The sequence below is a fragment of the Adelges cooleyi genome, unplaced genomic scaffold (genome assembly GCF_023614345.1).
Source record: "Adelges cooleyi isolate 19-005CV unplaced genomic scaffold, UGA_ACOO_1.1 ACOO_flye_CR_arks_rails_tigmint_CR_PRNA_21, whole genome shotgun sequence".
NCBI lineage: Eukaryota > Metazoa > Arthropoda > Insecta > Hemiptera > Adelgidae > Adelges > Adelges cooleyi.
Window position 1 is genome coordinate 1,771,843 of NW_026095871.1, and position 14,310 is coordinate 1,786,152.

The window sequence follows — 14,310 nt, forward strand, 5'->3', positions numbered from 1 at the left end:
GTTCAATGTAGATGTATCAATTATGATATATATGTGTATGTATTTATAAATATAGAACGAATAATTGATAAGTATTATGTCAAAAAATCGGAAAATAAAACTCGCATTATATCGAAGTAAGTGTCGTTACAAACGACATAAGGACTTGTGTCATAAGAAATGTTGTTCCATAATTGCCACGCTTTGTACAGTGAATTAATTGTACTAGGCCCAAACTCAACTAGAACGGGTCCGGTTCGTAAACTGTAATGACTGTTTTTTCCTGTAAAAGTAGAATTCCAAAATTTGTGCAGATACATTAATCAAAGCTGAGCAAGTTACTTGATATTGGTAACTCGTAAGTCGTATAATAAAATTGTATGATTAAATATTACTTGGGATTTCCGTGTGATAGCAAGCGAATTCAAAGAAAAGTTGCAACACTGTAGTCTGCATTGTGTTTTCATAGAATAATACTTCAATCTTGAGGTTTGATTCAGCAGATGCATTGACAATTTTATCTGTACAACGATGCGGGTTAATCGATAACGAATATGAACACATAGAACAAAATGCATAAGTCGATTTGACAATATTCAAATCGATATGATGTACTTACCACCTTCAAGGGATTGAAAACTAACCCGCCCGCTTTCAAGTCCGATAATAACTAATGGATGCTCTGGAATCGCCTTAGAAACACATTGGAATCGTTGCGCGAACATATTATTATAATCAGCCTGAGTGTTACATACGATATTTATCTACAAAGAAATACAAATAAGTTACTATAAAGTGATAGATCGATTGGCATCTATCAACTGAAGTTCAGACAAATTTAATTTTCATCTTAATTTAGTGTACTGAATGTTGTACAGGTACATTTACAAACTTTTATCGCCGAGACAGCCACGGACAATTGTAGTTGAGGTACAAACCGTGTTGAAAAAAATGAATGGATTTGAACGCTCTGTCTGAACATAAAATAAATCATTACAGTTATTGCAATAATATGTTAGCAAGTCGCAGATTAAAGCAAGCATTTTACTAAACGATAGAGAACCATATGAGAGGCTAGGATAAGGAAACAAATTTTATGTACTAAAGAATAAGATGATACCTAAGCAATATTTTGACATTATACATTGTATATGGAAAATTTCGAGCACTTAAAAGGCTAAGAATTAATTCACCCTCGCATCAATTAACTATTAACAAAAATAATAATTTAAACGGCTAGTATTCAACCTTTGCGTCCTTTGATAATGAAATGTAAACTTCATAAAATGTCTACAAGGTATGTATAAATTGTTTACCTAATTAATTTGTGTGTTATTAAATGTGAATTCTCGCAGTCAATAACCAGACACCAAGTATTTGAAACTTCCTTTTCAGTTTCTCGGCTAAGCGTCACTGGTTCTTTATTTGAAAATGAAAAACAGGCACATTGCTTGAACTGGTTTGTTATTTCGTCGTACCATTTCAAAAAAACCGTGACATCATGACTAAACTGAACTCATCACAAAAAAAAACATGTACACTAATCACATGAGGTTATTATGGTAATAGGCGCATTTTTAGCAATATAGATACACTTAGCTGCATATAAGTAGCTGTTAACGTACACAAATCGGCATTGGACGCAGTATAACTGTAGTAAGCACTCTGGGCTGTGGATACTTCCAAGTCATAACAAATTGCGAATTGGCAGGTAACAAATCAGTGTCATTCGACGTTTCGACAACAATACCGTTTGTTTGAAAATCGTCAACATAATGTTTTTCTACCACAGGCTGCTGTTCTAATAAATAACGGTCAAACGATTAGGAATCCTACAGAAATCAATTCTGATATAAAAAAAAATAATAATTACTTGCCCGAAGGTGCGCGTCGTTTTTCTTTCCGGTTTTGGGCAAAAAATCACAATATGTACTCCAAATTTTTGAAATAATTCTGCAACGGTTCTGAGACAAGTCAACCGATAAATACTCAGTTTCTAGTTTCAATTGATTCGTTTTCGTTAAACGTTCAGAATCGAGCGAGTAAACTCTTATGTTAACAGCCAGTGTCAATGGATACAATAGAAATTCATGCGTGACCGAATAACCAGTAGATATTGTCACACCGCATAACGACAGTCTACCGGTCATATGATCCATAGGGTTTTCCGGCCAAGTAATTAACTTAAAACATGCACTTCCGACACACAGAACCACATTGTCTGTGTAATATCAAAGCCAATCAAAGTAATCATCCAGCAATTATGTTGTATCTAGTGTATTTACATAACAAAGAAGATACCTTCATTGTTATCAGCAAAAAGAGTCACCACAGCTTGTTGACAGGTTACGTTCATAGTCACACTCGAATGTTTAGATCTAAAGACGACAACAACATTAAACTATTAACTATGTACCGTTATAATATTATTACACAGTATCTTCTTATGTTTTTCCGCCTCGAGGAACTTTATAATAATATTAATACTGATTATTATAAAGGATAACACTGAGTTACACAAAACTTGATTGGTTCCATAAATAATTGGTTCAATAAAATTTTGTTCAGCCCAGTGGAACAATTTTATAATATTTTGTATACTATTCGATTGACTCTTAAACTATTACGAAATTATCAATAGTTTGTCTTAAGAAATCCGTTGGACGTAGTATTTTTAGTTAGGTAACTAATTTTATATTTATAACTCATTTATATCTTCAGATTCCTTTAAATTGTTTTCCGGTAGTCCGTTTTTATTAAATACTTCATCGCAGAGTTCTGAACTGGTTGATGATTCGTTTTTAATAGAATGAGCATCAGAATTTTGTAACAAATTCGAATAAATCGTCATGATTTTAATTAAATCGTTAAGCAACTCGACACTAGACTTGTGAATCGTAATTGAAATTATTCTATTCAAGATAATATCAATCTAGTTTAAAGTGAAAATTAAACAATCCAAATTAACCTAATTAAAGAAAAAATTTCAATTCGTTCGAAAAGTTACTTCTTGTAAGTCATTTTCGGGATAACTGGTTATTTTAAATGTAAACAAATCTGGGACACACTCTTCTGTCTGATCATATTGTTTTGTACCGAATAATTGAATTGAATAAGCTTCAGCCTCTGGAAATGTGTTTTCAACCCGGGTTTCGCGAGGTGACGTCGCAACGACTAGGTCTAATATAATGATCTATAAAAATATGATAAATCTATGATACCCACTATCCATAGTAACAATAGTATTTTTAATAAAAAGAAAATTCTATCAATATACTTCAAACGATTGTATTTGTTTGGTGAAAAGTAATACAAAATTCGGTTGATAAACACAACAATACAAGAGTGGTTTAAATTCAATTTTGCTCTGGTCAGTAATTGTGTAGTTGTATAAATAAATACTTATGTCATTTCCTGTAATAATAATGTCCATAGGAATTTCATTCGGTCCATCCTGATGACTTCAATACAATAATAATAATAATTAACAATATCTTTAAGTAAAATTCATATAATAGGTGTACATCAAAGCTGGGAGGTTACCCCTAACAAAGTCACTAAGGCATTATTCCAGTTAGTAACTGGTTAATATATAGATGTTAGTTAGATAAATTTGTTTTATTTTTTTCCCACCGAAACTTGAGTTTAATCTTACCGTTGTGATATAAGTAACTATAGTAACTTAATTATTCCCTGTGAGGTGAGGTGCGATGGTAGTCATTACTAAGGATAAAGGTTTAACGGGTCAAATCCAACTGTGATTTAAATGCGAGACTATGAACTTTGGCCCAACTTTGAGTTATAGACCTATCTACAGACAATGTATTATTTTACTTGGTCATTAAGGACGTTATGCATTTGTTTGACGCACTAAAACTATTAGGAATGATTTGTTTTGGTTGTAAATCGTTCTCCAGTAATTTACTGTCTTTAATATGACTTAAAATATAATTGTCGATTTGCGAAAATAAAACCACCAGCACTGACAGCTGCTCGGTGGATATTGTTATGATGATTTCATTGACTATGTTCATCTAAAAAATGATATACACGAATAAATTAACACTCAAGTAGAGTCTAATAGATAAGTAGGTACCACTAAATGTTTCCCGCATATTAATTTATTGTCTGGTCTGACTACAATGGCTGGAGCATAGACACAACTAATCGATACGTTATTCAGCAACGCGTTAAGCGCGCTGCTTGCACTATTTCCAGTTGAAATAGAACTCATAGAATCGTATTCAAAAGCTCCTGAATATTCGTCGCTCATTTCGGTTTGTGAGTATGAAAATATTTGGTCTTCTTCCATGCTCTGGGCAACGACATTCGACCAGCTACCGGTTTTTATTGAAAAATCATGTATCATAAACTGACACTGGTTATCGTGGACTTTTTCCGAATCGTTTAACAAATCGTCTATTTCGTGTTCTATGTTCATAACATACTCGTTTAACGGCGCTCTAGCAATTGGGTTATCCGGATACGGGTTTACGTCGATTGAATTTATCTAAAAAAAAAAAAAATTAATAAAAATAGAAAGTATACATTTCGTCTAACAGCTAATATTAGCTCATTTAGCTGTTGGTTTTTATTACTTGTATTACAACAGTGTTCACGTTTTCAGTTCCTTCGTCTTCCTGGTCGATTGGGAATAATATTCTTATTAACCCGACGTTAACGTCAAACAACTGCAGTGGTTCTGAAGATGTAGATTTTGTATTTTTATCAAAAATTTCGTCAGCCTGATCTACACTATGCCGCGTCGATTTGCTTTTGAAATACACCAACGCTTGAAGGATAGGTTCGAGTATTTTCAAAAAATCATTCAAGATAATAGGTGATATAATTATTTCAAGCGACAACAAGTTAACCGACAATCGCAATAAATAATCGTCGTTAGCCGACATTGCTTCCACAGCACTATGAACGCTTCGGTCGTTCTGTAAAACGGAATGACATAATTATGAAAGGTGCCAATCTCGGTTAGGTATAACAAGATACTACTAAATTACTGGGCCATTTTGCATTGAATTGAAAAAATTAATTCGGGGAATAACTCAAATAACTAACCAAAACCACACGATCATGCGCACTAGAACTTTTGTCTATTAACGAAATCTCTCAACTTATTTATAGATAATATTATTACAGATATATATAATATGCATTGATAACACACATAAATCCCACCAGAATGGCAGACCGTCGACTTCAATTCTTATCGTTAGTTAGCAATCTAGTTTATTATATATATATATCTGTGCTTACATCTAAGCACTTTTCACTTATCTATTATCTCTTTCTCTAACGGAAAGTAAAATTGTAAATGGCGATATGAAATTTCTTGCATCCAGCACAATAGCATATCCATGTTAAAATCAAGATACAAGGCTATTCTGGAGGTTTTTAATAGAAAATTCTTTTTTTTCCAATTATGAAGTGTAACGTCCTGAATTAGTGTTCATAACGTTTCATAATCACAAATTAGCACACAATAAGCTAAAGACCTTTTCATCCAATCGAGAATCATCCTCGTCGTCTCTTTTCTAAAAATAACCAGACTATTCCAACCTAGTGAAACTAATTTTTTCCCCTTAATTATAAATTAGTCTCTCTCTCGTTCATGTCTTTTATAGCTTTCTCTTACACATTGATTCCTTATTTTAACGTCATCCTATTTACTTCACACATTTCTGCAACACCCATTTTCTATTTCAATTACTTATCCACAAAAAGTGGATAAGTATTTTTAAAATTGTTGTCTATAAAAAATAACCATTTGAAACGTTACTCGGCTCGTTTGAATCCACGAGATGCTGAGAAATTCATTCGAGTCCAAATCGTTTGACGGTGAAAGAACTTGCAATATAACTCCCGAATAAGATCCTTGAGCCCAAACAGATTCTTCGGCGTTCCTGATCATTAGAATGAAAGGAAGTACTAACAAATGTATTAAACCCTTAAACCGTTATATTTCTATTGGCACAGACTTTTTAAAATGGCGAATAGACGCTGAACGCATGCTGAACAATGTTCTTTTATAAGGCGGTCGGATATCAGCTGTTTGGTGAGACACAACCATTTTCCCAAGGTCCAAAACCAATTTTGCACTGTTCGTTGAAATACCCGACCTATTCCATATGTTCATTGAAAAACCCTGAACAATACATACAAAACTACTGGCATGTTCGAAATTTGTCTGGTTATTTCCGAGGACTGTAATGTTAGTATAATAGTACGCTTTATATCTCAATTGATCACAAAATCACAACTGCTACTTACTAAAAGACGATGATATTTTTTCTATCACGCCGATATTATAATCACAAATAATTTTGGATATTATAAATTTATACTGAATGTTAGAAAATATTGCTAGGTACACGTCCGTGCATTTTACTAACAAATCACAAATCATAACACTCTGAAATTTTATTAAAATTATACATTACATTAAAGTTATTGCATATATTTTCACGATACCCATATAATAAACTTGACTCACATCTTTTTCTGATATGAAAATATTTATTGGCTCTATTTTACACGATACGTGAACATCGGATATTTTACAAACGTTTTCACTGCTATCAATGTCTCTGTTAGTCTCCTTGATATATAAATTACAAGACATGCTAAATGGTTGGAGTATTGTTATTTTATCTATCGCAGTCTGGGTGCATGTATTGTAAGTGTAACATTCAAGTTCATCCAATTTTAACATCCAAGGAAAATAAGCTTCTCCTTTAATAGTGACACACAATAAAATTACCAGTCAAATTGAGATCATTGAGATGATTAACATGAATATACTTTCAAAATTTGTCATATCATCCAAATTGTTAACCGGAAAATATTGAAAGTAATTTTCTATTTCTTTTCGTTTCATTCCACTATCCATAGTTATTGCAGCCATACTTAAAACAAATATGTCCACATCAAAACCGGACTGTGCTTTAATCCATTCGTTAGCGTTTAATGTATTCTTCATTTTTGACTTCTTTTGTAATAAAGTTTTGTTTGGGAAATAAAAAGTTACGGCCGCAATGTCCGACAACATTATTATTATTATTTCCAAATTATTTGAGCCACTTTCAACTTTCAGATTTTCCGACTATAGTAACAAATTAAGTATTTTTTTTTTACGGTTTAAATAAAATATGAATAAACAAACAAAAATTCATAATAATACAGTTACGTTAAAATGACTTTATTTACCGAGTCCCTATTTTTCTCCTTGGGTTGGAATAAAATGTATTTTGGAGCTCTGGAAAATAATTACACTTATTCTTACTTTCCGGTTTGCCTAGTTAGTAGTTAATATTATAATTATAAATACCTGTAATGTATATAAGCCGATGTACTTTGCATCTTAGTGTTCACTATCTTTGGAACGAAAGAAATCCATTCGAAGATTAATGAATCGAAATTGATTTCTAGTTTTTGCGATTTGATATAAAATATGGATACTTTTGAAGTGGCCGAGTCGGATGTCGTTAAAAGCATAACTTAATATATAAAACATGGTGGAAATTATAATTAGTAGACAGAGAAATATTAATTTAACTATAATCAAATTGGAACAATAATATTAAAAAGGAGTTGCGTAGCATAGAGAGATTGGTATTAATAATAAAATACTTTTAACAGGACTTAATAACCTCAAGGTATTTAGGATACTTGCGCTTTTGTTGATTAAAAACACCATATTCATACCTTCCACTATGTTTTTATCAATGTGGTCGAAGGAGAAAACAACCGTTTTGAGTACATCGTTTGCCATCATTTTATCTGTTTTTATCAGCTCGACGGTTGTACTTTTTAAAGAGATTTTAATATTGAAATGTCTTTTGGTAGATACATTGTGTAGAACGAATCCTCTTAGTGACAAGTTTAATACGGATGTGACTATGTGAGTAGAACAAAGTTTTTCTACGTCATTGGTATTATATATTTATATATTTTTTTAATTTTTATAATTGAATAAGATAATAACTTGGAATTTCATCCAATAAGGTTGAATTGAATATACAGTTTGTATTGTATAGTTGTCTGCGGTCGTCTAATGTAAACATAGATTGTACAATGTAATAGAACAACAAGGTATCTTCTTTAGACGAACTAAATCTAATTTCATCTGGCAACAAAACATAAGCGGTTTATTAGTATTTGTATGCGAGTTATGATTCAGAGAAACCATAATGCATACTATCCACTGTGCTATACCTAGATACTGTAGTTGAATACTAAAATTTACTGTTGAACAAAAATAAGAATGTATTTTAAAAAATTGCATTAAATGCAAAACATTACCGACATCCAAGCGATAAGTGCATGTACTTGCTGGATCGCATTCTTTAGCGTTATTTAATAATATGTCATTGACATGTAAGAGTGTGTAATCCTTATGAAATTTATTGATTATTGCCTCTATGTTCATTACCTTTAACCGTCAAACATGACATACTTGTATTAGGTAAACATTTTAAACAATAATGCAATGTAAGTACTCTAATATTGTTTTTATTTTTCAGTGGAGTGTTACTGTTGTACGAGGTTACTGGTGCAGTAGTAGAATCACTTGAAGTAAAACTCCCATATATTTCTTCCAGTCTCACGATCGCCATTGGAGGATTTGCGAAGAGTGAGGTTAGACGCTTTTCATTCTGTATAGGTCCATTAACATTGCATTTTTAAATACTATACTCATTTTAGCAAAAAAAAAAAAATTCAAACTATACTAACTTCACAATTTTGTAATAGTTTCAATTCTACATGGCAGACAGGAAATACCTTTAGCGTCCAATTTATTATTTTCAACGTTATCTGTGTTTTTAGTACATCATCATTCGTTGTTGGCAACTCCTCCGCACCTATTTGTTCAACTTATTTAATTGGATGCAGAAAAGACACACATTGTTTTTACTTGTATTCACTTCAGCTGTCAGTGAACCGTTGCTCAGCCAATTAAAACCCCTCGTTATGATGTTATAAATGAATTGCATACGATGAACCAGCCCCGTAGTAATGTTTATAACGCAAGGTCCTGCCTCAAACGTCAACGTGCTTATTTCACTAATCACAATATTACAGAAGGCAAAATTAAATTAAAAATGTCAAAAACCAACATAACATTATGATATTTACACTAATAATGATAAATTTTATGACATTGTTAATTATTCAAATTAATCTTTGTTTCAAAATTCAAGTGTGTCCTTATAATTACTTATGGGCATTTAATTAGCAGATGACCAACGGGATTTTCTTTGGTTCAATATGTAGCCTAACTGGTTGTAAATGTTTGTTCAATTTTAGGTAAACAAATAAATAATTAAGTCTGTCGTGGGCGCTGATAACCATAAGTTGCTTAAGTTTTTTCTAGATTATGAAATGGGAACTTGTATATTTAAAAAAAAAATGACACAGTTTATGGATGTTTTAATAATTTAAAGTAAATAATATTTTTTTATCTACATTAACATGTATTAACATTTAGTAGGTGTAGTAGGTCACCGTTAAAATATTGGTAGACACCAAATTTCTGGTAGTTCACTTGCTAAACGAATACCTATTTAGGATGTATAGTATGTCAACGACACATTATGTATTTAGACATTTTTAATTATGTCATGTATTTGTGCTTTTATCGAATATACTCCATTATTTTTTATACGCCATTACGTAATTACAATAAATAATTAAATAGATGTGTCGCCAACTGACTAATTATTCTACTCTCGCGTCTACTCCATTTAACATAATATTTAGTATATTACACTTATTTAATTAGGTACTGTACAGTTTTCGTTCTATTAAAAATAAACTCTTGTAAAGAATTTATGAGTCATTATATGACTTATATATTATAAAAATGTATTTATAAGAATGTATAATTAATCTTACTTTTCACGGTACACATAATCGAAACCAAAAGACGGTGTTCTCTTTAAAATTGAATTGTCTGTGAAGAATTGAATAAGAACTTTCATTAAACAAACATTACACATTTTCTCAAACTGGAGTCACGCGTGGTGACTAATCAGGGGTACCAACGATCATTAAATTTAATATCAGTGTCACCGCACTTAGTAACAGTGTTATTTTAATGATTTAAAAACGTAAAGGTCGTTTGAGGGTATTGATAAATTATTTATAACTAGGTTGAAAGCTAAGAATAACCAGAAGAGCAACCTAGGCCGAGACGATAAGTGTCCGACATCTTGTTTTTGCGGATTACATACAATTATCGTACCATGCATTTTCCTTGAATCTGAAATTCTATAGGCCATCTGTTATAGTCTGGCTCCCAGCCGCAAAAACAATATGACAGTCGACCTTTTTTGGCGGGTCGTCAAAACCGTTTATTTGAAATATTTACACGGTTTACGGTTAAAATTATATTCACAAATTGGCTTTGCCAACGTTTCGGAAGTCATTCATCTGCCATCATCGGGGCTGTGTTATGCGCTCATTACAATGCTGTTCTGTTGCTATCTGTAGACTGAAGCGAATTGCGATCGTCTATCCCCTTCTCCGTGTACTTTCCTTGCTCTTCTCCGCTCCTCTTCTCTTCACTTCTCTCAAGGAAGATGAATGGCATCCGAAACGTTGGCAAAGCCGATTTGTAAATATAGATGTAACCGTTAACCAGATAAATTATTTATTCAAAATTAGTATAAATATTAATCTTGTTTCATCAAAAGTAAATAATAATACGCCGTATACCTTTAAAATCTTCGTCTAAAGAATAAACTATATTCTCAATACCACCAACTCGTTTGAATAATGAATGAGCCAAATATTCGTTAAGTTCTTTGCCCGATAACACGTGAGGTTTCTAAATGTTCAAAATAAATAAATTAAACTAATATTAACTGAAAATACCCAACAACATATAAATTCAGTTATATACTAACATTATAACAATCTTGAAGTGTACAAGTACAATCACTTTCTGAATCTATAGTAGTTTTACTGACACCGAACTTAATATCCAATAAACTACCAGAATCAATCTTATTAATTTCTGCCATCAACCCGTTAAAGGATATTTTTATCAACGGTTTGTAACTCCTTAATACTTTTCCTGTTTCAATCTACAATGTATGTAAAATTAAATGTATACGTTTCTTAGATAAAATAAAATCTTAACGCTAATGCCATACAAAACAGGTGGGCTACAAAAATTCTGAAATGCCAGATCTAACAATTAACCACAGTGGTGCACACAGGATTTTTCTAACAGTTATAATACAATTATTGTTGTATAACCGTTAAAAAATAGTATTTAATGATTTGTGTAAAATTTCCATGACAGAAGATATATTGTGGAGTGAATTAAATATAAACAACGCTCCCCCCATGTGAGCACTACAATCTGCAATAATTTTGTTTTTTACCTATCCTACCATTCTTAAACGTGTATTTAGGCACATGTAACTACTTACTTTTGGTATAATTTGAAAGGAATTTATGTAAAGTCCTATTTTTAGAGTTTGGTTTTCGATCGTAGTTATATCACACGTATTATAAATCCATGTTTTCATCCAATCGGCCCAACCTTCATTTGTTCGATTTTCCAATAACTCATCATATACTAGGAAATTCATTTATTGGTTATTTATTAATTGATTTTTATTAAATCATATCACAACAATAATAATATGAAAAAACGAATTTAAATAATTATTAAACTTCTGTTGATTTTAATTTGTTGTTTTAAATTAAATGTTTAAGTTGATATCCATTGTACAACATTATTTTATTTTTTTTGGTGAAATTGTAGTATATAATTAAGTATTGAAATCTATTAGACAAAACAATGCATTAGTATTCCTCAAGCACTAGGTAACAATATACAAAGCTATGAGTAAAGCCCCATCCTTTTTTTTTTTTGCAATACTCATTAGCCATACAGTGATTTGAGGCCAACGATTTAGAATTTTCCACATGACAAACAAAAAGAATATTTTAAACTCAACTGACGTCCAGTATAATCGTCAGACGGCTATACTTGTATTTTACCCAACAAGAAAACTTTTTTCTCAGAAGATAAACAAACAAATGTTTAAGGGAACCTATGATGCAAATTAATTTCACCTTCTGGTTCTAGATTTATGTCAGTCGTTTCGGTTTTGTCCGGTTTGTGTTCGTCAAACGAGTAGCTTTGAAAAGTACCCATCAGTTTTGTTATAAGCTTAATGTGAGCTTCCGTGAAGTTAATCACTATTTCGGGACTAAAAACATCCAGCTGAACGTGAAACGGCATTATGGAAAAACATTGTTCAAACACACAACACATTCTAATATCCAGTTTATTCTTCAAAACTAATGGTTCTAAAAATGTTTCAATCGTTCCCGATTCGTTTATTTTGTTGATCGACAACGTTAACGCATTAATCCCTCCGGTTTTTTTCATCAGCCATTGCATAGGTAATGTTTCTAAAATTAGCCAATAGAGTATTATCAAACAAATGTACAAAACAATCAAATATTTACTTCTGTTAAATTCATTTAATTTGAGTTAGGAAATTCAAGCTATACACAAGTACTTTAAACACTAAATAAACAATTATAAATAATATATGTTAACTGTATACATATCCTAGAAATATTGCCACGTTTTTTAATAATTATATAAATACACTGACTCTGGTCCGTCTCGGTAGTCCATAAGGGTATTTACATTTATACATTCATAAACAATAACGTTAATTATTTAACATAGACCATATGAAAAAATTCAAGGTTTCATAATAGTATGCTTACAACAAAAAACGATAAAATGTATCTTCTTCTATTCTTAACAAAGATATTTCATCATTAAAATTAGTTTAAAATCTCACTAATCTGTAAACCTATAGATACGCTTAGTTGGAAAATAATTTTGGTATACAATATTTTTCGTTTGTATTTCAATCATGCTCGCATGATTGTCTAGTTTGCAAATTATTGTAATTAAATATTTCCGCATTTCGACGTTCGACAATATTGCAAGGTTATATTAACTCTCAGTGTCATGTCACAAACGGTATTCTCAACAAAGTAAAACCTTATAACTTTCATAATTAATATTAATTATATTTTAACACGAACGTACATATTAGGAAGGAGCTCATAAAGGGACTGTACCTGAAACCCTTAATTGGACCAGTAACTTTAATATATAGTCTTGCTGACTACACCGAAAACCCCACTGAAAGAGGGTTTAGAGAATCACTTATTTTATTTCATTACTATAAGACGGAAAAAATCATAGGAAAAATTTTTTAAAAAAAAACTTTTTTTGTGACAAGGAAACATATTTTACTAATTTTGCGGAATGAATTGTTTTTTTAAATCTAGAATGCAGTTAATTTATCTATTACTCAGTTAGGTTAATTTTTCATAAGGGTCAACTATAAAATATTTGGTCGTCACTTACTTTATACTCTATACTTTACATATTTTTTATACTAATTTTTTCCTTCATATACATCATTCTAGCTTATCCACAAGTGGGTCATAACAACTTTAATAACTAAAACTGACTAACTGAAGAAAAAAAAGGTGTTACGTAAAATACATTACTAGTAAAACGAATACAATTACAAAAAAAGTAACTAATATTACCTATTAATTAAAATTAATTATACTCGTAGTAAATCATTATTTATTTAGAAAATAGACTAGTCGAACGTATATCAAAATATAGATTTAAAAAAAAACCTGTAATAGTTAATGTTCATAATGCATGTCAAACTATAAATAAAATAGTGAAATTCATAAAAATATAAATAAAAATGAATGTAAAAAAACTAGATTATTTTTATTTATATTATAAATTTGGTCGTGTCTCTTATTTTAACATAATTCTAACGTCAAAATTTCTAAATAATAAAATTATTATTTTCAACGCTTTTGGTAATAATTATGTCTAAATTTACTGTGATAATGGAAATGGGATTAGAGAAAATTAAGAAAAAAACCAATATTTTACAATTTTAATTGCTTTTTATAATTAAACAAAATACTAAAATTACTTTAATATTTATTCAATTGGTTTTTTAATTAAATTACTACAGTATATGTGTATAGTCAAATTAATTAAGAAATTATGTACACATTATATGTAAAGACATTTAGTTTGATAGTAATAATATCAATTATTCACACTTGGCCGTTTGTGATAAATCAATATTAAATTTAACCATTTCATATTATAATTTATTCATTTTCATACACTTCACCTGTTGTATTAATAGCCCATTCGTCATTGCAACAGCACAAATTAAAAGATTTCACAAACATATTAAACACAATATCATCATCCAGGTATTTCAGAGT

The 14,310-nt window shown here is 30.7% G+C and overlaps 2 protein-coding genes across 2 annotated transcripts; both read right to left on the reverse strand.

Moving 5' to 3' along the window:
- Positions 1-2,677: 2,677 nt before the first annotated feature.
- On the reverse strand, positions 2,678-6,367 carry LOC126834868 (uncharacterized). The gene is made up of 8 exons (XM_050567070.1): positions 6,265-6,367; positions 5,973-6,198; positions 5,774-5,897; positions 4,578-4,922; positions 4,076-4,489; positions 3,814-4,013; positions 3,321-3,440; positions 2,678-2,891 (listed from the first exon to the last, which is right to left on the reverse strand). Exons 2-8 carry the CDS (start codon positions 6,128-6,130, stop codon positions 2,678-2,680), a joined length of 1,575 nt encoding a protein of 524 aa, XP_050423027.1. The 5' UTR covers positions 6,131-6,198; positions 6,265-6,367.
- A 3,517-nt stretch (positions 6,368-9,884) lies between these two features.
- On the reverse strand, positions 9,885-12,253 carry LOC126834869 (uncharacterized). The gene is made up of 5 exons (XM_050567071.1): positions 12,085-12,253; positions 11,433-11,581; positions 10,902-11,081; positions 10,711-10,822; positions 9,885-9,946 (listed from the first exon to the last, which is right to left on the reverse strand). Exons 1-5 carry the CDS (start codon positions 12,251-12,253, stop codon positions 9,885-9,887), a joined length of 672 nt encoding a protein of 223 aa, XP_050423028.1.
- Between the last annotated feature and the right edge of the window lie 2,057 nt (positions 12,254-14,310).